Source organism: Carcharodon carcharias, chromosome X (assembly GCF_017639515.1).
Source record: "Carcharodon carcharias isolate sCarCar2 chromosome X, sCarCar2.pri, whole genome shotgun sequence".
Lineage (NCBI taxonomy): Eukaryota > Metazoa > Chordata > Chondrichthyes > Lamniformes > Lamnidae > Carcharodon > Carcharodon carcharias.
In genome coordinates, this window is record NC_054507.1 from 21,744,349 (window position 1) to 21,771,212 (window position 26,864).

At 39.9% G+C, this 26,864-nt stretch overlaps 1 protein-coding gene across 4 annotated transcripts in view; it reads right to left on the reverse strand.

Moving 5' to 3' along the window:
• The window catches only part of ikzf4 (IKAROS family zinc finger 4), a 163,177-nt gene that overhangs the window by 20,860 nt on the left and 115,453 nt on the right, over positions 1 to 26,864 (reverse strand). For 3 of the 4 annotated variants that reach the window (XM_041180270.1, XM_041180267.1, XM_041180269.1), the window contains exons 5-6: positions 11,284 to 11,544; positions 9,302 to 9,469 (exon numbers count right to left, since the gene is read on the reverse strand). In XM_041180270.1, the coding sequence (XP_041036204.1) occupies positions 9,302 to 9,469; positions 11,284 to 11,544 (429 nt within the window). The remainder of the gene's footprint in view (positions 1 to 9,301; positions 9,470 to 11,283; positions 11,545 to 26,864) is intronic. The other variant, XM_041180271.1, reaches the window with a different exon arrangement.

The following is a 26,864-nucleotide window of genomic DNA, read 5'->3' on the forward strand; positions in this document are numbered from 1 at the left end:
ACCACTTGAGCAAGATACCCAAGGTGTGTCAGGTCTCATGAGTGTACACCAGCATGATTCACCATCTTGAGAAAAGTAAGGATGGAAGAAAGTAAATAACCTTTTATGGCTTGAAATAAACAGTTTAAAAGTAATTTTAACAATTACAAATTTATAATCTTAAACCATAAGCCAAACTAAAGGGATGAACAAGAGATGCCGACAAAACATCTTCAATCAGGAGGCATAACTCAGTTACCATTGAACGAATAAAAAGAATTCTATTACTGATCAGAACATAACCTACAATCTTGTGGTCTCAGCCAAAATGAATAGATCAGTCTTTGAATTTTCAGCAACTTCTGACAATGTGATCTTTGGAGCTTCAACTATCTGCTGTGAAATTGGTATTACATTCAGGCAATGGTTTACAGACAGTGGCCAGGCACATGGTACAGTACACAAATTGCAGAAAGTAGGATATAGTTTACAAAAAAAACAAATTCACCAGTTCGGTTGTTGTCATAAACTAATTTCAGCAACATCTGCAGGGCATACAGTCTTGTTTAGTTCCCCACCCCACACCGCCCCCGATTGCCAACCTATCTTTTCTGGTACAGTATTGCTTCCCCTATAGGTAAACCAGTTTTATTATCTCAAGTTAGCCATGGAAAAAAAATGCTTACCTAATGCAGAAAACAACCTAATCCATTTCTCTCCATTTGCACATTGTATTATGACTGGAAACAGTGACATCACCCATTCCATCTGTCTGCCATATTGGTTCTTACTAGTTTAAAAACACATGCTTGCGGTGCAAATGATACATTGAATAGAATCAGATATGGGTTTAGATTATAACAGTTGTGGAAAAAGCATGTTTAATTAATTCATAAGTAAGTTCCTCAGGGTAGTGTCCTAGGCCCAACCATCTTCAGCTGCTTAATCAATGACCTGCCTTCCATCATAAGGTCAGAAGTGGGGTAGTTTGCTGATGATTGCACAATGTCCAGCACCATTCGCAACTCTTCAAATACTGAGGCAGTCTGTGTCCATATGCAGCAAGACCAGGACAATATCCAAGCTTGGGCTGACAAGTGAAAAGTAACATCCGTGCCATACAAGTGCCAGGCAATGACCATCTCCAACAGGAGAGAATCTAACTATCGCCCCTTGACATTCAACAGCATTACCATCGCTGAATCCCCCACTATCAACATCCTGGGGGGGTTATCATTGACCAGAAACTGAACTAGACTAGCCATATAAATATTATGGCTACAAGAGGAGGTCAAAAGCTAGGAATCCTGCAGTGAGTAACTCACCTCCTGACTCCTCAAACCCTGTCCTGCATTTACAAGTCAGGAGTGTGATGGAATACTCTCCACTTGCCTGGATGAATACAGCTCCAATAACACTCAAGAAGCTTGACAGCATCCAGGACAAAGCAGCCCACTTGATTGGCACCCATTCACAAACATTCACTCCCTCCACCACCGACGCACACTGGCAACAGCATGTACCATCTAAAAGATACACTGCAGGAACTCACCAAGGTTCCTTAGACAGCACCTTCCAACCTCACGACCACTACCATAGGACAGATGGGAACACCACCACCTGGAAGTTCCCTTCCAAGTCACACACCATCCTGACTTGGAACTATTTTGCCATTCCTTCAATGTCACTGGGTCAAAATCCTGGAACTCCCTTCCTAACAGCACTGTGGGTGTGCCTACGCCACATGCAGCGGTTCAAGAAGGCAGCTCACCACCACCTTCTCAAGGGCAATAAATGCTGGCCTAGCCAGCAATGGTCACATCCCATGAACAAATAAAAACAACCTTCCTCAGTCATAACCAATTTAAAACTGTAACCTATTTTAAAACATCTCACTTTGAATAGTAATCATTCCACATCTTTAAACAAATTTGCAATTGATCTCACTGCTATTAGCTCACTCCTTACATTTTCCCCCAACACACAGAGAGGTCTTCATATATATGGGGCGCAGAAGAGATTCACCTGGATGTTGCCTGGGGTGAAACATTTAAGTTATGAAGAGAGGTTGGATAGACTTGGAGTTTTCGTTGGAGCAGAGAAGACTGAGGGGCGACCTGATTGAGGTGTACAAGATTATGAGGGGCATGGACAGGGTGGATAGGGAGCAGCTATTCCCCTTAGTCGAAGGGTCAGTCACAAGAGGACATAAGTTCAAGGTGAGGGGCAGGAGGCTTAGGGGGGATGAGAGGAAAAATATTTTTTTACCCAGAGGGTGGTGATGGTCTGGAATGCGCTGCCTGGGAGGGAGGTGGAGGCGGGTTGCCTCATATCCTTTAAAAGTACCTGGATGAGCACTTGGCACATCATAACATTCAAGGCTATGGGCCAAGTGCTGGTAAATGGGATTAGGTAGGTAGGTCAGGTGTTTCTCACGTGTCGGTGCAGACTCGATGGGCCGAAGGGCTTTTTCTGCACTGTGAGATTCTGTGATATTAGAATAATGGACACACTGGGGAGTGATACTAAATTACAGCTTGCTAATTAAGTTATTTGGTAGAGGTACAAGGGTAATCCAAAAGTTCTTGCACCAGTCACGAAAGAGTGCAGCCTTGAAATTACTTACTTTCAAGGTATTAGTGTCAATGGCTTCCTTTGTGCTTTTATTGAATGAATTTGGACACGTTTACAAACACTACATTTATGGATTTGTTAAAAGTAACACATTATACTTCAGCCATCCTAAAGGCCATGTGCAAAGGCAAATTGGGGACATTTTAGACTTGGAACTTTTAAGCTTCATCTTAGTTTATGTTCAATGAAAGTATCTCAGGCAAGAGGGTGGACTGAAGCTGGAACTTTTTTTAAAAAATGAGTTTGAGTCAGTTTAGTCTCGTTGGTTTCTACAGTCAACTGACAGCTAGAAGGAGGGAATTTGCAGTATTACTAAAGGTTTACAGAGAAATCATCTTGAATGCAAGAGATTCATGCATTGAACATTTTTTTGATATCCATTTTCCTGCAACAAAGCAAAGGTTAAGTGTCAGTTATGATTTTAGGCTTCTGTCATGCTCAGCAACAAAGGCCTCTACTCCCACTAGCTGGAGTATAACTTTATATACCCAATACCTGGAAATGTAACATGACCCAGAGGTTGAACAGAACATGCTTGTTGCTGTAATTAGGTCACAAGATTGTTACAGGCTTTCTTGCGCTCTTTTAGTCTTTGGACAGGGAAAGAACAAACATTAGCAAAACTGTGACTTAATGTATGAAGTACAAAATAGATTTATACTAAATACAAAGTAGCAGAAAGTCAAAATGGAACATTACACTCAATTACAGAATTTTCAGCCTCTAAAATAATGAGATGAGACACTTCACTTAATCTTAACATAGAAACAAGGAGCAGGAGTAGGCCATTTGGCCCTTCAAGCCTGCTCTGCCATTCATTATGATCATGGCTGATCATCCAACTCAATAGCCTGCTCCCGCTTTCTCCCCATACCCTTTGATCCCTTTCGCCCCAAGAGCTATGTTACTACACCTGAACCAACATCTGTAACACAACTTATACTTCAGGCCATTTGGCCCAACTAGTCTGTGCTGGTGTTTATATTTCACACGAGTTTCCTCCCCATCCAACTCAACCTTTCAGCATATCTTTATATTACCTTTTCTCTCATATAGTCATCCTGTTTTCTTTTGAAAGCATCTATGACGATTGCCTCAATCGCTTCCTGTAGTAGCAAGTTCCATATTCTAAACACAAAAATCAGGAGTGTGATGGAATACTCTCCACTTGTCTGGATGAGTGCATCTTCAACACCACTCAAGAAGTTTGACACCATCCAGGGCAAAGCAGCCCGCTTGATTGGCACCCCTTCCACAAACATTCTCTCCACTACTGACACACAGTAACTACACAACATGGACTGTAGCGGTTCAAGAAGGCAACTCACCACCACATTCTCAAGGGCAAGTAGGGATGGGCAATAAATGCTGGTCTAGCCAGTGATGTCCATTTCCCATCAATGAATAAAAAAGTTAAGTTTCTCCTTATTTCCCTATTGACAGCTGTGGCTCAGTTAGTAATGCTCGCTTTTCTGAGTCAGAAGTTTGTGGGGTCAAGCCCCCCCTTCAGGGATTGAGCACAGGAACCTAGGTTGATACTCCAGTGCAGTACTGAGGGAGTGCTACAGTGTCCAAGGTGCTATCTATGAGATGAGCTATTAAACCAGGACCCCACCTGCCTTCTCAGGTGGACATTGAAGGTTCCATGGTACTATTTCGAAGAGGTGCAGGGGAGTTATCCTCTGTGTCCTGGCCAATATTCATCCTTTAATCAACATCGCAAAAACAGATTATTAACATTGCTGTTAGTGGGAGATTGCTGTGTATAAATTGGCTGCCAGATTTTCTACATTTCAACAGTGAGTATACTTCAAAAGTGCTTCGTTGGCTGTAAAGAACATCGGGATGCTAAATGGTTAAGGCGCTATACAAATGCAAGGTTTTTTTGGTTGGATATATTCCTAGCTATCTTGTACTTATGGCCTGTACTTTTGGATTCTCCCAGGCATGGAAACACCTCTCCACGTCTACCCTGTCTAACCCATTCATAATAAACACCTCTATTAGGTCACCTCTAAGCTTGGGGGAGGTGGTGGCATAGTGGTATTGTTATGGGACTGGGAATCCAGACACTCAGGGTAATGCTGGAGACCCAGGTTCGAATCCCACCATAGAAGATGGTGGAATTTGAATTTAATAAAAATCTGGCATTAAGAGTCTAATGATGACCATTGTTGATTGTTGTAAAAATCCATCTGTCCTTTAGGGAATGAAATCTGCCGTCTGCTCTTATATATGACTCTTAAATGGCCCAGCAAACCACTCAGGTTGTTTTTCTTCCCCTCGGCCCAGTGGTCTTTCAAAAGAAGACACCCCAACCGGTTCAACTGATAGCTGTAATTACTTGCTTTGCCCTGAAAACAGTCTTTGAGTAGTCCATTTGGTCTTTCAAGCCTGCTCTGCCATTGAATGAGATCATGGTTGATCTTCTATCTTGCTCCATTTTCCTGGCTTCTCCCCATGTCCCTTGATTTCTTGACAGATCAAAAATCTATTGATCTCCGTCTTGAACAGACTCAATGATGGAACATCCACACCCTCTGGGGAAAAAAAATTCTAAAGATTCACAAGCCTTTTTGAGTGAAGAAATTTCTAGTCTCAGTCCTAAATAACCAGCCTCTTGCCACCCCACCCCATGTTCTAGATTCCCCAGCCAGGAGAAGCAGCCTCTCAGTATTTATCCTGTCAAGCCACCTCAGAATCTTGTATGTTCAATGAAATCACCTCTCATTTTTCTAAACTTCGGAGAGTACAGGCGCAATTTACTCAGCCTCTCGTCATAGGGCAACCCTCTCAGCATGGGAACCAATCTAGTGAACCTTCGCTGAATCACCTCCAAGTATATCCTTCCTTAGATATGGAGAAAAACTGCACACACTATTCCAGGTGTAGTTTCACCAAAGCCCTGTACAACTGTAGTAAGACTTTCTTATTCTTGTACTCCATTTCCCTTGCAATAAAAGCCAACGTGCCATTTGCCTTCCTAATTGCTTACTGCACCTGCAGTATGAGTACATCCAACTCTCTCTGAACAACATTTAAAAGTTTCATGCCGTCTAAAAAACAATTCTGCTTTACTATTCTCACCGCAAAAGTGCTACTTCACACTTTCCCACATTATACTCTAGCTGCGTCCTTGTTGCACACTCACTTAGCCCTTCGATATCTCCTTGCAGCCTCTATGCCCTCCTCACAGCCTACATTCCCACCTAAGTTTTTAATCAGCAAACTTAGATATATTACCCTTGGTCTCTTTAGGTCTTTAATTAGGTTGTAATTAGCTGGGGCCCCAGCACCAATTCTTACTTGAAAATTCCACATTTTTCCCTGCTGCTTCCTGTCCATTAACCAATCTTCCATCCATGCTAATATATTACCCCCAATTCCACATGTCCTTATCTTGCCTATTAACCTTTTGTGCGGCATCTTATCAAACACCTTTTGGAAATCAAAGCTTTTTAAACTGGCTCCTACAATCAAAATATATTTGCAAAGGAAAGCTGATCTTGAAGTGACATTTTCCATACTAGGCAGTGATGTGCATCCACTCCAATATGTAGAAACAAGATAGTGGAGAGAGACACAAGCAAGTAAAAGGAAAGAAAATTCAAGCGATTAACCAAATATTACATATACAATGGTTTGCTATCTTGTGATCAAACCTATACAGTTCAAGATTAAATATAATGCGCAAATCAAACCTCCAGAAATATAAATATGATGCAATGTGAACGCTGTGTAAAATAGTAGAATCTGGGCAGAGTTGAAGTGTTATGGTACCAAACCATCTTTAGAGAGCTACTGAGGCTTTTTCAGTTCCTATTCAATTTCAACAGTGGAGCACAAAGCATTTTTGCTGAAACTGTCACTTTTATTCAGAAACATCAGTTCAATACTGATTTCCATAAAACCATTATATAACCCAGGCTACAAGAAACCTTTGTTGATAGCTTTTACATCTGTATTGCTAAAATTATTCATTAAAATAAATGGCACTCATCGCCTTAGCCAGTGATACCCCCATCCCATGAATGAACATAAAAAAAAGTATAACAAAGTTAGCCTGATCATAATGTTATTTGAACTGGACAGGCACAGGACTTACATGTACACTTACTCTCTCCATTTTTTTTATTTATTCACATTTTCAATGGAAAAAAACAGAACCAGTACAAGCCAACAGCTCAAGTTAAACACTGAAACAAAAGCAAAATACTGCAGATGCTGGAAATCTGAAAATAAAGAGAGAAAATGCTGGAAATACTCAGCAGGTCTGACAGCATCTGCAGAGAGAGAAACAGAGTTAACATTTCAGGTTGATGTTCTGAAGAAGGACCATTGACCTGAAATGTTAACTCGGTTTCTTTCTCCACTGATGCAGCCAGGCCTCGAATATTTCCAACATTTTCTGTTTTTAGCTCAAGTTGAACTCCTGAATTAGCTTCCTTCCCCCAATATATTCTAAGTATTCTTAAAGCATTTCCCTCATTACACTCATGCATCTGGATGAGTTGCACAACTGCGAATGGAATCACAATACTTTAGGAACTCAGTTGGTTTGCTGACAGACTCCACTACATTGAGTCACTGCATCCCAAAACTGCTTTTTTGGTCAACCAATAAGTTAATAAAGAGAAAGATACAATGAACTAACATTTGAAAAACTGCTTACAATGTTATCATTCGCGCAAGCACTTTACATTCAACCCCCACAAGTATTTCATTGGTTGTGAAACGCTTTTGGATGTCCTGGATAAGGAGGGGGCTTTCCAGTCCCTGAAGTGGAAGAAGTTATGCACTGCTTAATTCATAGAATGTGTCTCAAATCAGGGATGTGTTTAACCAAAATAAAAATATGGGTTTTCGATTATTCTGTGTGTCTACAATTTATTATTTACTTCCTTCCTACATTGCTTATTCAACATTCAAGATTATGGCAGCCCTCAAGGCCAAATACACTTTTGCCTAACTTATTTTTAAATAAAAAAATGTATTTGTAACCTAGCTGATTTTATATTGTGAATTGCTAGCCAGCATGGCTGTGTTATGGAAAAGTCAGGCTTCGAAAAAAAGGGGATTTTTTTTTCCCCCTCTCTCTCAGCATTTGTTTTAACAGAAATGTGGCACCTGCTCTGTTGGCAAGAATGAAAATACCACAATGATCTCTATTTGAGAACTGCAAAACACAACCAACTAGCACAAATCATTTCACTTAGTGCTGAAGGGCACGCTTACGTCATGGAGTCTTAAATAATGATTCTAACTAGAAAGTGTTCTTCCTGTAGCTCTTGTGCTTAAAAAACACTTGCATACAATAACTAAACTGCGTGTCTGCACTTTGGAAGAAAAGCTACTTAGCCATCAAATTGTTCTTCCAATAGACCATATATTAATTTGTATTTGTATAGGTTTTACTTCATTCCAGTAATCCCTGAGTAAATGGGAAACTGAAGATAAGGGTTTCCAAGTTAAGGCAACTTTCTCCTGGATAGTCAATGGCAATCTTGCAACACTCCAGAATATCAAACCTGCACCACAATCACAATCTGCACCACTCAATTCTAGCTAGCTACATTCCACAAGGATATTGCCATGATGCTAGCAGCACAAGAGCCTTTATGTTCCATCCAGTAATCACCCAGCTATAACAAAAATGAGAAAAATTCCAAATATGCCTGTTGAGTACATCATACTATAACTGCCTTTGTGAAGTATATTCCACTTTACTACTCTACATGGTGGGGGGGGGGGGGGGGGGGGGGGGTATAGAGAGAACAACACTTTTCATCTGTAGTTTTGCTTGAGGCTCAATTTCATGTTCAATTCCTTGAGTTTGCATTTAAAGGTTTCAGGCCCATGCTTGGAGGGGGTGGGCAAGGGATCTGACTATTACATACCCACCTATCTTGCTTTTTCTCCTGTAAGCATAGGAGATTATGGAATCATATCTCGTGAGATGAAATGACTGCTGATATTGAAACGACCATTGATCAGCTACACATGCTCTTGCTGGGCTATAGTCAACAGAAGTGTTGGCATGTATGAATTTCAACGTTGTCCATCAGCAAGCAACTTGACAGTGGACAGCGTAGATTCAGACCTCACTTGACATACATACATAAATATGCAATTTTAGTCAGTTGAAGGGTGGGGAGTCACTGGTTAACCACAGGAGCTGCAACTCCGAGCAATTTACAAATGCACATTTCTCAGCACCCCCAATCCTGAGGAAACAGAGGTCAACTGGAAGCACACTGACAAAGATCAGCTGTAACATGTCCCAGAAATCAAAACTGATCTGTATGGATCAGCAGCAAACAAGCTGTACAAATACCTACAGAAGCACTGCAGAGCATGAAACCTATAAGAAAGCACTACTAAAGAAGCATACTATAATTAACAGATTTCATACATGCTCTTCAATGTCTTTTAAAAATCTGAAGTATGCTGTTTAAATTATTTTAAAAACCTTTGTAAGAGACTTTTGTCTCAATCTCCATTCTATGACTAAGTTGACATTCTGCACCTTGCCCCTCCCCTAAATACAATCCCATTGTTCTCAAAGTCTATTTACTCAATTTCTTCTTTAATCTTGAAAACAGCTGTTGTGCAAGAGAAGGTTCAGTTTTTTTTGTAAAAACAAGTTCACTTTTCCCTCCACGATCGTTACAAGATTCCACCCACCAACCTGCATGTGTTCGGAGGTGTCCACTGAGCGCATCCCTTCTCCGACAGGCATAATTGCAGAACGGACATTTAAAAGGCTTCTCCCCAGAGTGTAATTTGATGTGCCGCAGGAGGTTTCCTTTCTGTGTGAACGAGGCACCACACTGGTTACAATGAAAGGGGCGTTCGCCTAAGGAAGAAAGATAGGCAGAAAGGTCAAAGAGCAAGAAAGTAAAAAATATGTTTAAAAACATATCAGCCTTTCAACATGACACCTTTGCGTTCATTAATGTGAAGAATGACAGTGCTGGAAAACAAAGGATTTACCAATTTCTGAAATTCAAGATGATGTAAGCCACATACGGAATGAAACTGACTTTTTGATGATAGTAAACAGAAAATAATAATTTGTATTTGTAAAATGCTTTATTGCGTCTCCTGTGGCATTCCAAAGTATTTCACTTGCAACGAATTGCTTTGAAGTACAATTACTGAATGCAGCAGCCATTTGATGCACAGCAAAGTCCCATAAACAGATGAGATGAATGACCATTTAATATTTTTTGGTGGTGCTGAGGAACAACAGTTAGCCAGGATGCTTGATAAATTCCCTGCTCTTCTTTAAAAAATGCCGCTGAATTTGACATCCACCTGCACCATAGGAATAGGCAGATGGAGCCTTGGCTTATTGTCCCAAGCAAATGGCATCTTAACTGCTTAACTGCTGCAGCCTGAATTTTATGCTCAAATCCAGAACCTTTTGAGGCAAGAATTCTGTTACTTAGCCAGGTCAACACTGGTCCGAAAAAAAGTAAAAGGTGTTTGAATCTGACACACAACCAATTTCAACCTTCAGATCACTCATCATCGAAATCTATCATCATATAAAATCACAAATTTAAAATTGCTTTGGAAGGATTTAATAAGTCTTATTTATTCCCAGGATGATTAGCTGCGTATTCAGTTTAATGACATGCTGATCAGATTGTCAAGCTTAACCTTGAAGAAGCTATCAAGATGTTCCATTTCAGATACAGTGTAGCCTTAGCAGTTTATCAAAGATACTCAATCCAATAGAAGGCTGATTAGAAGGTATCAATTATTATTTGACCATTTGTGATCTTGAGGGTTTGAGCAAGAGCATCAGGTACCCTGACCTGTAAGTATATGGTTACGAAACCAGTTCGTGTTGCAGTTAAATGCGCCCGGAGGAAAAATTAGCAAGACGACAAAAAGGAGAGAAAAAAAAATCTAACCCCAAGCACTGAAAGGCCCTCTCAGCTTTCTTGCCACAGCACTGGTCAAAAATTGTTCATAGAAATAAAATTCCAGTATACATACATTCTGTAAACACAGCATTCTGGTAGTAAACAAACAAACGAAGGCGACTTTTTCTAGTAAATTTTGTGCTCAAGCTGAGAGACATCAATACTGGGAAAGGGATTTTGCACCTGGCACCTCCAGGTCTGATATAGCACAGGTTTGATGCAAGATAAAGCTCACTCTGCCTCAATGCACTTTAACTCCAGCCACAGCCTGATGCATCAGTGCAATACTTCCATTCTCCAAACAAACTGTCCACACAGGCTTCAGTGAATTTAATGCCAACTTATTGTAGTTTTGCACTGTGGACTCATTTGAAACGGAATTGTGCCGAAACTGGTTACATTTTTGATTTTGCAGATATACTGCTGTAGTGGGTTGAGAGAGAAAAAGTGCAAATGGAAGTGTAAGAGGACAAACAAAAGCTCCAAGGACATGTGCAGAAAGGTTTTGAAAGGCGTCTAAAGTATATCTGGGGTGAACTCTACGCTCCACAGAGTAGTGTGGACACTACAGTTCAATTTGTCTGCTGCTATCACTACAGGCCCCCAGGGTCAGAAATAACTGGCCAAACTTCATGGGCAAATAAATCACAAGTGATTTTAAACAACTGCCACCACAGACAGACTTTAAGCCCCACTACATGCCACTCCATTTCCTTACTTGTGTAAGCATACTTACCAGTGTGGCTCCTCTTATGTACCATAAGAACATTCGGTCCGATGCAGACCATTCCGCATAGATCACACTTCAGTTTTCCATTAGGAAGGCGAATCCCTCCAGGAGAATGAGGTCCCTGCCCCGTGCCCTCAAAGAATCCTAGCGGGTCCGAAAAAGACACATCCACAATGACTGCTTCATCTTTATCACTAGCGCCATCCTCCTGTGCCAGAAGCCTCCCTGCCTCTTGATCGCTGTACATCTCAACCTTGATGGAGTTGGCTGCAAATGAACATCAGAAATGTCAGATGGAGCCACAAGACGACAGGGCTAGACACCAGGTACAGGGTGCTGATCAAGACAGGCCAGGTGGCAACTAGTTTGCAGCAACCAATTTTTGTGAACCCTCATGGAGCATCCTTAGCCAAATATTTGTAAGTTTGAAGCAAGACAGGGCCCAGAATTACAGACGACTGGGAGGTCATTTGCGTACAGAAAAAGTGTGGAGGGTGGGTGGGGGGAATCCAATTCTACAGCACTGTTGTCCTTCAGCTTATGAGCACACAATGTAGAGATATATGTGTATATATAAATATATATATATATATAAATATATAAATAAATAAATAAATAAATAAATAAAAAAAAAACACAAGCACACCAAAAGACCCACACCCACACAGCCATAATCCCTCCACTCAGGTCATTTTATTGATCCAAGTAATTCATTAGTACCATTTGACACAATAGCAGACCTAGAAAACCTCTCTCTGGAACAGAGCAATAATTAGGATAAAATGTGTAAAAAAATTCTCTCAAAGAATACATTTTGGAAATGGACAGAATTGGACTCCTAAGTAATAAACAAGAACTATCAAGGGTAAATTATAGGATAACGACAACTTGGAGTAGCAGGCAAAAACTGTGGCACAGCTATGACAGCAGAAGCAAGAGTAATCACTGTGTTTCAGAGAAGGTAACTGGACAGAAAAATATACACAACGGTTAAATGGAGCTATTTTGAAATAACATCCTTAAACCCTTGAGATATTCTTCCCATTTCCTACTCTTCCCAACAGCTTACCAGTGATCACTCTCCTTCAGCTAAAAGACAGAGGGAGGGAGCGAGCAGGCATGAAGCATAAATTTCTTCTCAATCACAATGGAAATGAGTGAATGGTAGGAAGAGAAATTTTACACAAGATGTGTGTTACCTTCCAGCATTCAAAGTATTTGATTTAATGTCTACATTTTCAGGACAGTGCTATTAGTATTTTTGTTCTGGTCAAGGTAAAGCACATCACTGCTGAGAAATGAGACATTGTTGTACTTCCACTGCTCTGTGACACCTTGCAGCACTCATGACATATACAGTATAGAAAAATGCAAATTTACGATCCCTATATGCTGCCCCAAATAAGCATCAGGGTGAATTGTCCACACAGCCATCTCTATTAGAAGAGTTTGTAACAGTTTTGTACCATGGACTTATCCCTCCTCGGAAATGGTGATACTGGTCAAAATAATTTCATACAGGAAACTTTCACTCCTGCAGTTTGGACTGTATGGAAAGCTAGTTCCTAGATGTGACAGTAACACTCCAACTCCAAGAGCAATTCGAGACATAAACCATTTGCAATAATCCAAAAGTCTGGAAGTGCTGCACACCATTAAAGATTAAATTGTTTAGGTGAACTTGGTTCCCCACAGTTGCCATTTATCAACAACATTAATCTTTCAGCCAGGAAATTGGCCAGTTCGGACTGCTGCCTTCTCCACAGCAGCCATCAAAACCACTTAATTAGTCAGCAGAAAGCATGGTTTTGCAGAAAAGCCCCATTTCCATTTCTTTCCCACTACCCATCGTAAAACACACTCATTAAAGGCCTTAAAACACACTGTCTGAATGGAAGTCCAGCAACTACTATGAGGTTCAATCTCAAGGGCAATCAGGGAATACAATTAATGCTGTATTCTGGCCCCCTACAAAATCAGATTATATAAAAAGGTCTCTTTAAATTCACTCTGGTAGCAATCAGTTAACAAAAAATAAATAAGAGCAATCAAAAGTAGCTTCATATACTCTGGGTTTTAAAGCTAAAATATTCCCTGCTACTTGAAATTTATCTTTCCTTTAAATTTGAAAATTATGAAACGCTACAAACGGTGTGAGGGTCAGTGAGATTACAAATATAACAAAGCCAAATTTGAGAGAGAGAAACAAAAGTGCAGTCTCTCAGAATTCAGACATCATTCCAACTGTCTAGGAGAGTTTTGTTGATTTAAATTCAGGGATTAAATTCACAAAATCATTCTGTTTAAATGAAAAAGAAGATACAGCAGATTCAATCCCAAAATTAAATCATATTATTTTGGATGAAATGTAGCCACGTAATTTTGTCATTGTATCAGAGTTCCAAGTCAAGCAGGATGCCAACTGACAATCAACAAACCATCCCCACAACACAATCCCCACAATCCTTGGCCTTTCAGTCCTATGAATGCAAAATTAGTCCAAATAAAAAAAAGACTTTCTACTTTATGTATTAAAATATCCAATTCAAAAACTGCCATGGCAACCAGTGCATTTGCCATGGTAGCAGGCCACTCTGGTACAGTATTAAATGCCCAAGAACTAACTGGAACTCTCAAATATAACAAGCAAATAGAAAAAAACCTGACATTTAAAATGCAGGTCATATTTTCCATCTCCATTTCTTTCTCCCTATTTGTTTCTTTCCAGTTTGCTTGCCTTGTGAAGATGCCAATATTTTCTGGGTTATGGTTTCACAGTTGCTGGCTGTACCTTGTTCAAGTGGCTATTCATGTGTGAGCTTGGATGGTGAGCGCTAACAGCTTATTTGATTTTTTTAAAAAGAGGGATTCAAGAGAGGATGAAGGATAGTAGTAAGGGGAGGGGACAAAATGAATCTTACAACTGAGCTCAATCACCATTTGGAAGTGCCTGGAGCAGGAATCATGGCTGTTCCCCACTGCCTCGCCTCCCCCCCCCACACACAGGAGCATTGAGGCTTGCACACCTACTGCCAATTTCACCACGTGGCACTGACTGAATGTTATACCTGGAACATTCTTTGTGTGGTTTTGTGTTTATGTCAAGCTGTGTTCAAGACCATTACTAAGTCGGTCATCAAGCAAGACCCCTTGCCCACACCGATTTTTAAATCTCTCATTCTTTCCACTATGTGCACACCACACTGAAACCTAAAAGGCAAATATGTGACACGTTCCCTGGTTTTAGCAACACTTCTCAAGACAGGAAGTACTCCCAACAGCATCTTAGGGTGACTCAGCTGCCATTTCCTTTCTGTTCCATATTCAAAACTTTCCAACAGTATAGGGCACACTGTACATTTGAGTGTCAAACACTTCCCCCATTTCAGTATACCACTTTGGAACATCACATTCGTGCTAAACTGGCCAATAATTTGTTACACATTAGTAAATTGGAAAATATCACAGAAACTTAACTTGAAAAGATCAATTTGGGTTTCTGTGCTCCTCACATTTAACCATAAAAATTTAACATCTCAAACTATACCGTAACATTTGGACTGTCTGAGCAAAGAAACTAAACTTAATTTTCTACGACACTGATTTATTGGAAGGTTTACACACTGCAGTACACATTTTCATTGTTTTTCGGTTTATAGACCTAGACATTCAAATTAGTACCGTACAGAATTTTGTTGTACTTAACACCAGGTCCAAATTCTGAAATGACAAAACACCATTCCTACCGCACTCCTCAAGGAAAGTATTAAAAGGCCCCAAAGCTAATCAGTTTTAAATCAAGGTAATTATAGGTGAGGAAGAACTTTCAGCTCATCTTAACTTATCCATCCACAATGATTGAATATGCCCACCCCCCCTCCGCCCGATTGTAGCATCAAATTGGTTCTTAAATAATTCCATGACTTTTCCATTCATTTCTTTATCTAGGATTCCCCACATATTGATCATCATGAAGAACTTACGAATATCAATCCTAAACTTGCCTTTTACTAGTTTGAACCTGTGTCCGCTTGTCCTTTCAATTTAATTGATATGATTTTCTGAATTTTCCTTTTTCACATTATTTATTATTTCATGTACCTCTAAGATCACCTCTCAAGAATTGGCCCTATCAAGGCTGAAAAGTCCAAGTTCCTTCTTTCTTTCCTCAAGTCATGCTAACATGACTTACAACTTTTCTTTAAACAAGAGGGAGGGGAAAAAAAAATGAAAGGAGGTAGACCGAGGGGGGAGGAAAAAAAGAGGAAGAGGAGGGATTATTCAATTATACGTCATATTTGTGGACTTCAATTAAAACTGACCAAAGCACACCAACTAAAGCTGCTTTAACAAAATTTAGCATGAAAAAGGCATCAGCTACAGAAGTTAGCTAAATTGTGGTAGAACTTGCAACCAACCAATAAACTGTTATGAGAAATAAACTTGCCATACATGGAGCAAATACATTGAAATCAAGTAACCAATGGTAATGTGCGCTTTTAGGTAAATTTGAAAATAAAGAACTCTATGACTTGTTCATGTTGCATTAGTTGTATCAAATCTAGGCTGCTTTATGTCTCAAAATGCGGTATAAACTATTTCACTATAAGGTGGTCTTACTAATATCAATTTTAATTTACTGTTAAGTTATAGTTTTGTTATTTAGCTGCTTGTATGTCTTTCAAACGATCAAAATTTCCACAGCTTGTCCTTCTTTTAGGATAGGCGTTGCACGTTTGCTAATTTCATGACTGAATTCAGCTACTGAATCTTAGATGAAACTATGGGGAGGAATTTTTAAAAAGTTCATTCATGGAATGTGGACGTCACTGGCTAGGCCAACAATAAATGCCCTAATTGCCTTTGCTTGGAGGGCAGTTAAGAGTCAACCACATTGTTGTGGGCCTGGAGTCACATGTAGGTCAGACCAGGTAAGGATGGCAGATTTCCTTCTCTAAAGGGCATTAGTGAACCAGATGGGTTTTTACAACAATTGGCAATGGTTTCGTGGTCATCATCAGATTCTTAATTCCAGATTTTTATTGAAGTCAAAATTCACCATCTGCCATGGTGGAATTCAAACCCCAAAGCATTAGCTTGGGTCTCTGGAATAATAGTCCAGTGACAATACCACTATACCACCGCCTCCCCCTATGACGAACCTATTTGATCTCAACGCTAAAATGACACATTTTTCATGTGATTGAAAGCTAAGATTTAGGATGCATCCCCTAGAAAACAGATACTAACGGTCAGTGTAATATCTGAAGTATTGAGAGGACATTTTCTTATGTTCTGCTGCACATCCTCAAAAGAGTTTGATCATTCCTTTTCCCACATGTTGAAAGTCTATGTGGTCCAAGGTGTTTTCTTATCATAATATTAAAGCAAAATACTGCCGATGCTGGAGATTTGAAATAAAAATAAAGTGCTGGAAAGCCTCAGCAGGTCTGGCAGCATCTGTGGAGAGAGAAACAGAGTTAACATTTCCAGTCCAATATGCCTCTTTGGAGCTGAAGAAGTTCTATTGGACTCGAAACGTTGACTCTGACTCTCTCTCCACAGATGCTGCCAGACCTGAGTTTTTCCAGCATTTTTTATTTGCATATTCTTTGGCTTAGGATGCTTCAATTCAGCATACAGTATGACAAGGGGTGATAAACCTTCTACTATGTCAGTTCCTAAGCTGTTAGGTTTATTTGCTTCCCCCAAAATTGAGATCCATAGCTTATGTTAACTTGGCTCAGTTATAGCATTTTCTCTCTGATTCAAAAGGTTGTGGATTTAATCCCACTGAAGGGCTTGAACACGTGAGCTAGGCTGCCAATCAGGAGATGCTAAGGAGATGCTGCATTGTCAGAGGTGATAACCTTCAGATGAAATGTTGAACTGAAGCCCCCATGTGCTGGCTGTGGTGGTTCAGGTGGACACTAAGCATTTCATGCAAATGCTTGAAAAACAGGACGTTCGACAGGTATCCCAGTTAACATGCTTGCTCAACCATAACACATTAACTGGGTATTTGCTTCATTGCAACTTGTCGGTTCTTGCTTTGCACAACCCACTGCATCAGTTGCCTACATAAACAAACCCTGCACTTCACAGCAACTCATTGTAAGGGAAGCACTTTGAGACATTTCCGAGAAACATAAGGCGATATTACATGATTGCAAGTCTTTTGTTTTGCCTGTACCTTGGTTTGTATTGTTACACTGTTGTTTAGGGTGTTCCAGGGTATCATATACTGTTTGTGGGCAACTTCTCCCTGAATTAATCAAGAATTGTTTGGACAGCATCTCAAAAATGTAAGCCCACTGGTAACCAAAGTAATGGTGAAATTGAAGCCTCAGCAAATACTGAAAACCCAACAGTTAAAAAATTCTCCCAAGTGCAAAACTATTTGTAGCTCTCTCCCTCGGTCCAGAGTGTATACAAGCTGCCGTTAATGTAGAAAAATATCCCAAGGCGCTTCACAGAAACGTAAGCAAACCAAAAAAAGAGACACTAAGAGGAGTGACTCCAAGCTTGATCAAAGAGGAGGTTTTGAGAGTCTTGAAGAGAATGAGGTGTAGTGGAGAAGTTTAGGGAGGGTAGTATAGAACATGGACCTAGGTAACAGAAGGCACAGCTGCCAAATGCTTGGGGTGGGGGAGACAGCAATTTTACCTTAGTAGCCAGTAGTATAGTAAGGAGCCTGGTGATTTACACTCCATGTAGTCACTCGAGCACAAATTTGTTGATCTCATCCTGCCTCCTTCATAATGGGTAGTTTAACATATCTGCCTTGCACTCAGCCCTGCATGAATGCTACCTTTGCAATAGAATAACCACCTTAATTTAGTTTCAATGTGCCGCATAAACACCAAAACTTGAGTTTACTCAGCAGTAAAATACCTTTTTACAGGCCCTCATTTAAAAAAAACATTAACTCTTTCCCCATCTACTTTAGTGAACAGTAGCCAGCAATGCAACAATCAGCAACAACCTCCCCAACACAGTAAATGGCTCTAAGTGGAAAACCTTCACCATAAAAGTTATTTTCCTTCTTAGAATCAGGCAAACATTTATTCAAACTGAAGATGACTTAAAATAAGACACTGCATTTGGAGCATCCAATTATGTCATGTCTTGGATTCCCAAGCAATTTTTTTCTGATCAAAATGTATCAATTTGTGAGCAACCCTCAATGCTTTCTGGGTATTTGCATTGTAAAGTCAAATAAACTGGAAGGTTCCAAGGTTGAGTCCTTGGCCTGTGCTCTCAGCTGGACAGTAGTAGGACCACAACAAACAGCCTTGGTATCTCTGGGCTTTTCTGAGGAGGTTGGAAAATACGTGTTTGCACCTCAGATGAGGACAAGGTTGGGCTCAGTTGTGAAGTCCCATATGGTCCATTGACACTCAATGTACCAGCTCACAGATGAAGAATGTGTGACAACGTAAAAGACAACACATTGCAATGAACTGATGCTCCAATGCAGTGCACCAGAGTGGCAACAGCATGGAAAGGTCATTCAGCGCATCCCAGCCTACTTGCTATTTTGTTTGCCGTGGCAAATCTCACTTCAATTGGAATTTCCTGCCCTGTCCATATCTCTCAAAAAACCATACTTCAAGTACCTGCATTAATGTTGGATTCATCGGTGACTGAGGCATTGCATTCCAAATGTTCACAGCTTACCACGTTACGAAATTTCTCCAGCATTCATTTTCCATTCTAATTTTATTACATTCCCTTGCTTTAGATTTCTGTACGAGGGGGAAGAGCCTTTCCCTCTGCATATCAATTCCCTTACTGTTAACACCTCAATTATATCATTCCTTAATCTGCACCTTTTTACCTAGTCTCTTAACATAACTATGCCTCTTTCCCAGTTATCCTGTTGAATGGTGGATTTGTTGAATAGTCATGCATGGAAATCTCAGTGGCAAGGTCTCAGTCTTGCTGTGCAATTAAGAGAAGATATCAACTAGAGATCAAGTACTTCTCAAAAGGGGAGGGGAATAAAAAGACACAAATCACTTTAGGGCGTTAGAGGAACAAAACTGGCAGAGGCTTGCAATTTGCTGGACTATCCCCTAGAGAAGGAAAAAGTGTGAAAAGTTCTTAAGATGGCTCCACAAACTTAAAAAAATGATCAGGAAGGTTTGATATCTGGTCAGTGCTTAGTTAACTCATCTAAGCAGAGCAGAAACTGGGTATTATAACTGATTGGATTGGATAGGGAAAAAGAAACAAGGTTGCTGCTCCTAATCCCCATCTGATAATCCCTGCACTGTAACATCAGGGGAGAGCTCAAATCAGGAACAACATACGGGGCACATCCCCTATGGTTAAATTGCCTGACAACACACATCATCAAGACTTAAATTAAGTGGCTACTTTAATCAGGTATTGGAGAGTGATCAGTGCCAAAGAAGCCACACCACAACATGGGGGTACAGTAGCATAGGCAATTATGTTACTGGACTAGTCATCCTGAGGCTTGGACTAATGATCCAGAGGCAGCAGTTCAAATCTCACCACAGCAGCTGGGGAATTTAAATTCAGTTAATTAAATAAATCTAGAATTGAAAAGCTATATTCATTAATGGTAACCATGAATCTACTGGATTGTCTCAAAAACCCATCTGGTTTGCTAATGTCCTTTATGGAAGGAAATCTTCCATCCTTACCTGTTCTGGTTTACATGACTCAAGTAAAATCAAGTCGTCAAAACTTTCAGGAGAGGCAGGGAGAAAATTAACAAGAGGGGTTAAAAAAAAAGGAACCTAGCAGCATCATTTTGGTCATATGAAGACATGACTTGTATGCTTTTCCTTTCCAAGCCCTGAAACAAACAGTTAATGTATAGGTAAAATGAGTTGAAAATGTTTACTTCTTTTAACGGACACAATAAACATGCAACTCTGAAATATACATAAGTATGAGCACCACACAAAAGTAACACCTTTCCAAAAAAATTTTCTTTAGTGAACACAACTGGGCTGACCTAACAATGCAATGGGAGAGCAGTAATTCTTCCAGCACATCACACTGTATTTAATAATTCTTTTAATCAGTGAGGAAGAAGGCAGATTTGAAATTCTTGTGGTGTGTTCTAACATTTATCAGTAATACCCGAGTACATAAACCTAAATGTTTTATAAATTACAGCATGAACTGGGACATTTATCAGGATATTTTAATATCAAAGCAGAGTTGGAGATGTAACTAGGATGCATGACAATCCTTCAGTCTCACAAACATTCCACCTACTAACCAATCATGCAGTGGCATTTGTAGTAGCAATGGAGACAATATCTGACCAGGTCGCTTACAAAGAAGTGCAGTTCAGTTACCTCCCACCTCTCTGGTATCACCCTGTCAGTTCCTTTATGAAAGGTCTCTTTTACAGAATGTGTTAATGCTGATAACCAGATCAGAAATGGCTAATGCAGGGAGTTGGAGGACGACGAAACAAGAAAATATCAATAACGAGAATAGCTACATAGCAGTACAATCTCTCATGCATTTGGGAGTAGAATAGATGACATTTGCGACAGAAGCAGAAAAGATATCTCCAGTTCCCCTCAAAGTCCTTCCTCATAGCTGGAGCATCACTGGGTGGAACAGTATAGAGGCTACCAGCTTCCATACAAGCAAAGCATCTCAAGACTGTTTTTGAGCATCTCCCAGCAACCAATTCAAAAGCTCAGAAATAGGGAACCTGCCCACTGTCTGACAAAGTGACTATAGTGTACAAATCAACTCAATCTGGGCAGATTAGCATTTCTGTTGAGGCACAATTTGCCTACATTAATCAAAAAGATGGACAGATTTAGGTGCCTAAACTTTCTAACCCCATTTAAACAAAAACAGCAATCAGAGGGGCTTGGATTTGAACAGATTAGGATTTGATGCAGTTGAAGCAAACCCACACCCTTTTACATTACAGAATTTGTGCCAGCTTTCTTAATGTAGAATCTGTTTTTTATACTGTGCAGATTTAACAAAACTGAGCACGTATAAAATTTGTCATGCTTCGGCCATGACTCATCTATCGTCACATTAACCTGCTCAAAGACTTCAACCGATGCTATTCAAAACAATGATCACCTAATGCATGGACACAAAAGCTGACTATCCCTCCAATGTTGTTTTCCTCAATGTGGCACTATGCTCCCACCATACCCCAACACCCCAACTGCAAGTAGGTAACATGATTGAGATGAGGAAGCCAATATGGCAAGGGTGATCACAAGGATGGACCAGTATTGTACTCTCCACAATGGATACACTTGCGTTCCAACACACACTACCTCTCTATATTCACATTTTATTTTCTTATTCGTATGCAAACTAGTTACTTTAAACTAACCAGGATTAACCCTTAATACTTTCAAAGGAAAGAGCAATACTTCTTCAAAAGGATGCAAAAACACAACTTCAGCACACTGGTCATTAATCATTGTAACTCAGAATAGAGCATATGGTTGCCCAAATTATTCCATCACCACTGCAAGAAAACCTGAGATTCCAAACTATTGAGCAGCAAAAAATTATTTTAGTTGGAGCAGGAGCACATGTATGTAATGAATGACAACTACAATAAAATGGCTGCTGACAAGTTTTCCTGTTGATGCAGAATTTATTTGGAGATGGAAATTAGGTACCTCCATGGTAGTCACTGTTTGCTCATTGGTTGAAGTTAAAAAAATTTATGATTTTTGAAATACAGACTGCACAGAAATGCAACCCTTTTGAAAAGCTGCAAGTTTAACCAATTACTTCAATGAATCTCTAGGAACATAGGACTTTGGAGCAGGAGTAGGCCATTCGGCCCCTTGAGCCTGCTCCATCAATGGTTGATTGGATTATGGTCAACTCCACTTTGCCTTCCTGCCATTTCCACCACCCCCCGCCCCCCAAACAAAATAACCTTCGATTCCCTTGTCTATCAAAAATCTATCCAGCTCAGCCTTAAATAAATTCAATGACCAGGTCTCTACTGCTTTCTGGGGAAGAGTTTCACAGACTAATAAATTCAGTTTCTCGAGATACCAGCTGCAATTTTAATTTCTGACCCAGCTAACTATGTGGCAACATTAATATTTAAAATGCTTAAAATTGTCAAAGTTGTCAATACAGCATTCTGCATGGCAATGCACATTCTGAGGCTACTGCTTCTTCGTTAAAAAAAAAACTGTGAATGTTTTTTTGTCCCTTTGCTGCAGCTTCATCTTTTCATCTGACCTTCCTCCTCTTTCGTGCATGTGTAGCCTGGGATCTATTCTTTATACATTTGTGATCTTTCACATGCACTTCAATTTTACTGCTTTCCTCTCTGCTTATCCAGAGTTTCTCTCAAAGGATTGGGTATTCTTCTCCCACTACCATGATCACTCCTCCCTACTGTCAAAAGGCACAGAGCAACTCAGCACGGGGAAAAAACCCACACTTTATAGTGCATGTCAAGAAAGCAAAGCTACCAAGACAAAGGCAGCATAGAAAAGGGCAAGTCAATTACTAGCAAGGGAAATTAAAAACTGGAAGGTAGGTAAATCTAAAATGCAAGAAGAGCAGGAAAGATGAGAGGAAGGACAAAGATGAGTAGGAGAGACAAGAGGGAAGTGGGAGGAAACAATCTCTGGTAATTAGACAGGAAGCCACCAATTTCAAATACTGGATTAAATACTCATCATTGATGCTGCAAGCCTGGCCATAGCTGGTGCTGGTGCGCTCAAAACAGCCATAATTTAGAGTGTGCCCATTTCTCAAAACAACACAATCAGAACTGCACAAGAACCTATGTGCCATATCAATAAGATGAGATATACACACTTCCAGCATATCCTCTGAATCAACATGCTGAATGCATAGGAAAGGTGCTAGTCCTAAAATAAACACACATCATACATCATTTATGAACATAAATCTATTACATAAAACCCACATGACTATAATTTCATGAGTATTTCAGGTAAAGTCAGAGGGGTTTGGTCATTACACACAGATCAATGTTTCTCCCTTTCTCTCTTACTCTCCAACTTAAACCATTCCGATGTTGCCCATGTCCTTGGAGATGCCCCTGATAGGAAACATCCCTCCAACTCTAGCAAGATTCCCCATCAAAACTTGGGCCTGCCACCCTGAAAAAGATACGTAACTGCTTGGAGTCCAAGTTTAGGATGAATTGCAGTTTTAACTTCTTTTTACCTGCCCTCCTTCCTTTGTCCATTGAAAATCTAACCCTGAAAAAAAGAGTAAGGAATGACTATTCCACCAATCTGTCTTGCTAGGACCTGATTGCACTTGTAACATCCCACAAAAAGTGTGAGGTGTTACATTTTGGAAGGTAGGACATACACAGTAAATGGTAGGGCACTGAGGAGAGTGGAGGAACAAAGGGATCTGGGAGTTCAGATACATAGTTCCCTGAAAGTGGCGTCACAGGTAGACAAGGTTGTAAAGAAAGCTTTTGGCATACTGGCCTTCATAAATCAAAGTATTGAGTATAGGAGTTGGGATGTTATGGTGAGGTTGTATAAGACATTGGTGAGGCCAACTTTGGAGTAGTCTGTACAGTTCTGGTCGTCTAACTACAGGAAGGATATCAGTAAGATTGAGAGAGTGCAGAGAAGATTTACTAGGATGTTGCCAGGTCTTAAGGAGTTGAGTTACAGGGAAAGAATAAACAGGTTAGGACTTTATTCCTTGGAGCGTAGAAGAATGAGGGGAGATATGATAGAAGTTTACAAAATTATGAGGGGTATAGAGAGCAAATGCGAATAGGCTCTTTCCACTTAGATTAGGAGAAATTAACACGAGAGGACATGTCTTTAGGGTGAAAGGGGAAAGGTTTAGGGGGAACTTCTTCACTCAGAGAGTGGTGAGTGTGTAGAACGAGCTACCATCTGATGTGGTAAATGCGGGCTCACTCTTAAGTTTTAAGAATAAATTAGATAGATAGAGAGGTCTGGAGGGTTATGGACTAGGTGCAGGTCAATGGGACTAGCGGAATAATATTTCGGCACAGACTAGAAGGGCCAAATGGCCTGTTTTCTGTGCTGTAGTGTTCTATGGTTCTAATCCTGGTAAGGCTTCTTATGGGGCTTGGGATTTCGACTGTTTTATCTTTACAGAATCAAACCTCATGCTGTACTCACAGGTGTTCAGATATATCATTCTTTAGAGTGACAAGTCATGCTATTTGTACCTTGAAGGCATATCCTGCTCATTAATAATATCACTGCCAAGCTCTGTGTTTTAAGAAAAATATTCACAAAAGGCAACAAAGACTTGCAAATCTCAAGGCTCACTTCTGACATGAAAAACCCCTGTACATATTAAAACAGCAAGAACAAATGCACATGTGGAATTACACATTGCAATATTAGCAGCAAAAGGCATTAAAAACCCCAAACCTCCTAATAGGCAGAAATGCACAATGGGAATGTGGTAACTTCAGTGTACGAAAGACTGGTCCACATTTTAAAAAATATTTTTAGCAAGCTGGTACATTTTGGTACAAAGTTAGTGCATTAATGCAGTGTTATGACGTGGCAGGTGATGTGTGCCAGACAGACCAAATCCACAAGGGGAACTTGGTCATGCTATCACAATGGTTTTGTAATTTGTATTTATTACTAGAAGATTTGTGCACTGAATTCATAAGTTATGAGTCCACTAATACCTTTAGAGATTTAAAAAAACTAAATTAAAACATTTATTAACAAAAGATTTCAAACACATACATAAGATTACAATTACTTAATACTTTTGGAACCCCAAAATTTCTAATTAGCCCAACTCCCAACTACACAGCCCCTTTAAGGCAACAGGCCAAAATAGATTTTAAATTTAAATAGCAAGCCAGCGGGTTTGCCACAGCACCCACTCGACAGTAGAATTCCAAAGGCTTTCCTCCACCTTTGGTTACTGGACACAATAGACTTCTGCTAAAGTGGCTGGAGGCTTCCCCAAGACTGTTTTACACGGTCCTCTTAGATCTTACATGGCCCCACAACATAGTCTTCCATTCTCTTGATATATGTTTCTCTCTCTCTCATCTGTAATTTCCATTGTTCTGTATGTTTTTGGAAATGTACTTATCCCACAACATAAAAATCTTTCATGTTGCCTATATGGTCAGTACCTTTGGGAAAAATAAACACACTGCTTGGCCTTGCTTATCGCGTTAGTTGTAAACATCCTATCATCCCTTTAAAATCCAAACAACTCTTCACTTCCTAAAAATGCAAATTTTCTTCACACCTTATGTGCTAAATCCTCATCCATGTTTACTCATTAGCATTTCAAATACTTTTTATCCCCCAACTTCTTTTGATAATTTCAAGCTTGCAGTCTGACTTCAATTAAATCAGCTACACAGACAACCATCCACACACACACCCATAAACCTAATTCACAATAAGCTACGATAATATAATTTAAAAAATATTAATTTCATGACAGCAGAAAATAGCAGATGGCAATCAAACATCCAGCACCAGAGTTCTATTCAATCCAGCTACTCTCTGCTCCTTTCCTCCTTTTAGAAGTCCTGTCAAGATCCAAAAGTCAGAACAGCAGTACAGGCATTTTAAAAAATGATAGATATAGTGATCTGGGGTACTAGGTTCTGGAATTCTTTGAGCAGCAGTCAACATTTAATTTGGAAGCCACACAAGTATAGGTGCTCACAGCTCACCATGTATCAAAATGTGAGAGACACGGAACTTTTAAGTTAAGTCATTTGAAACCAGATCTGATGTTGAGGCACACAGTTATGGCGGATGCCTTTTGCAATTTGTTTTCCCACATTGTAAAATCTATACACTATGGCTAAAACCAAACTTATGTTGAGAATATAAAAACATAGAAAGTTTGTCAGTAATAGTAATAGCGAACCACCACAGTCTGACATTATAAGCTAGTGAGTCTGTCATGCATTTCACACAGCCAAGCGTTTAAAAAAGCAACTCCTTGTTCTGTGCATCAACATCTCTGCCCTAAGCCATTGACTTCTGTTAGCTATTATACTGTGGACGGCAGCTGGTCTCTGCTACATTTGTATAAGTGGTAATTGCTCACGTGAGCCTGAACAGAGTGTGGGCTGGCTTCTAACTCTCAGCCATGCTCAATTCTGTCTTTAACTGTCAGGAAAGTATAATAATTCTCATAATATTATTGCGATTTATTTTACAAGTAGGTTAATAGTGGTGTGTGTGTGGTGGGGGGGTGGTGGGGAGCGGGGGAGATGTGAGAGAGGAGAGATTGAATTAGAGACAGCTGGTCTGGAGGCTTTGATTCATCAAAAGATGCTAGGTTTGAAATGCGAAAACATGGCTGACGTCTTAGAATGTGAGGTGAGGAGAATTTGTACTTTTAGATAAATCAGGGCAGTTTGAATTTCAAAGAGATGGTAGGATGTCTGCACCTAGCCAGAGAAGCTAGGCCAAGCAGTGTGTTTACTTTTCCCCCAAAGGTTACTGATAATATTAGCACCATGAAAAGATTTGTATAATGAAAAAGGTAAAGTTTCAAAGACGTATGGGAAGAATGGAATTTACATTAAAAGGGAGAAACATGTATAAAGGGAAATG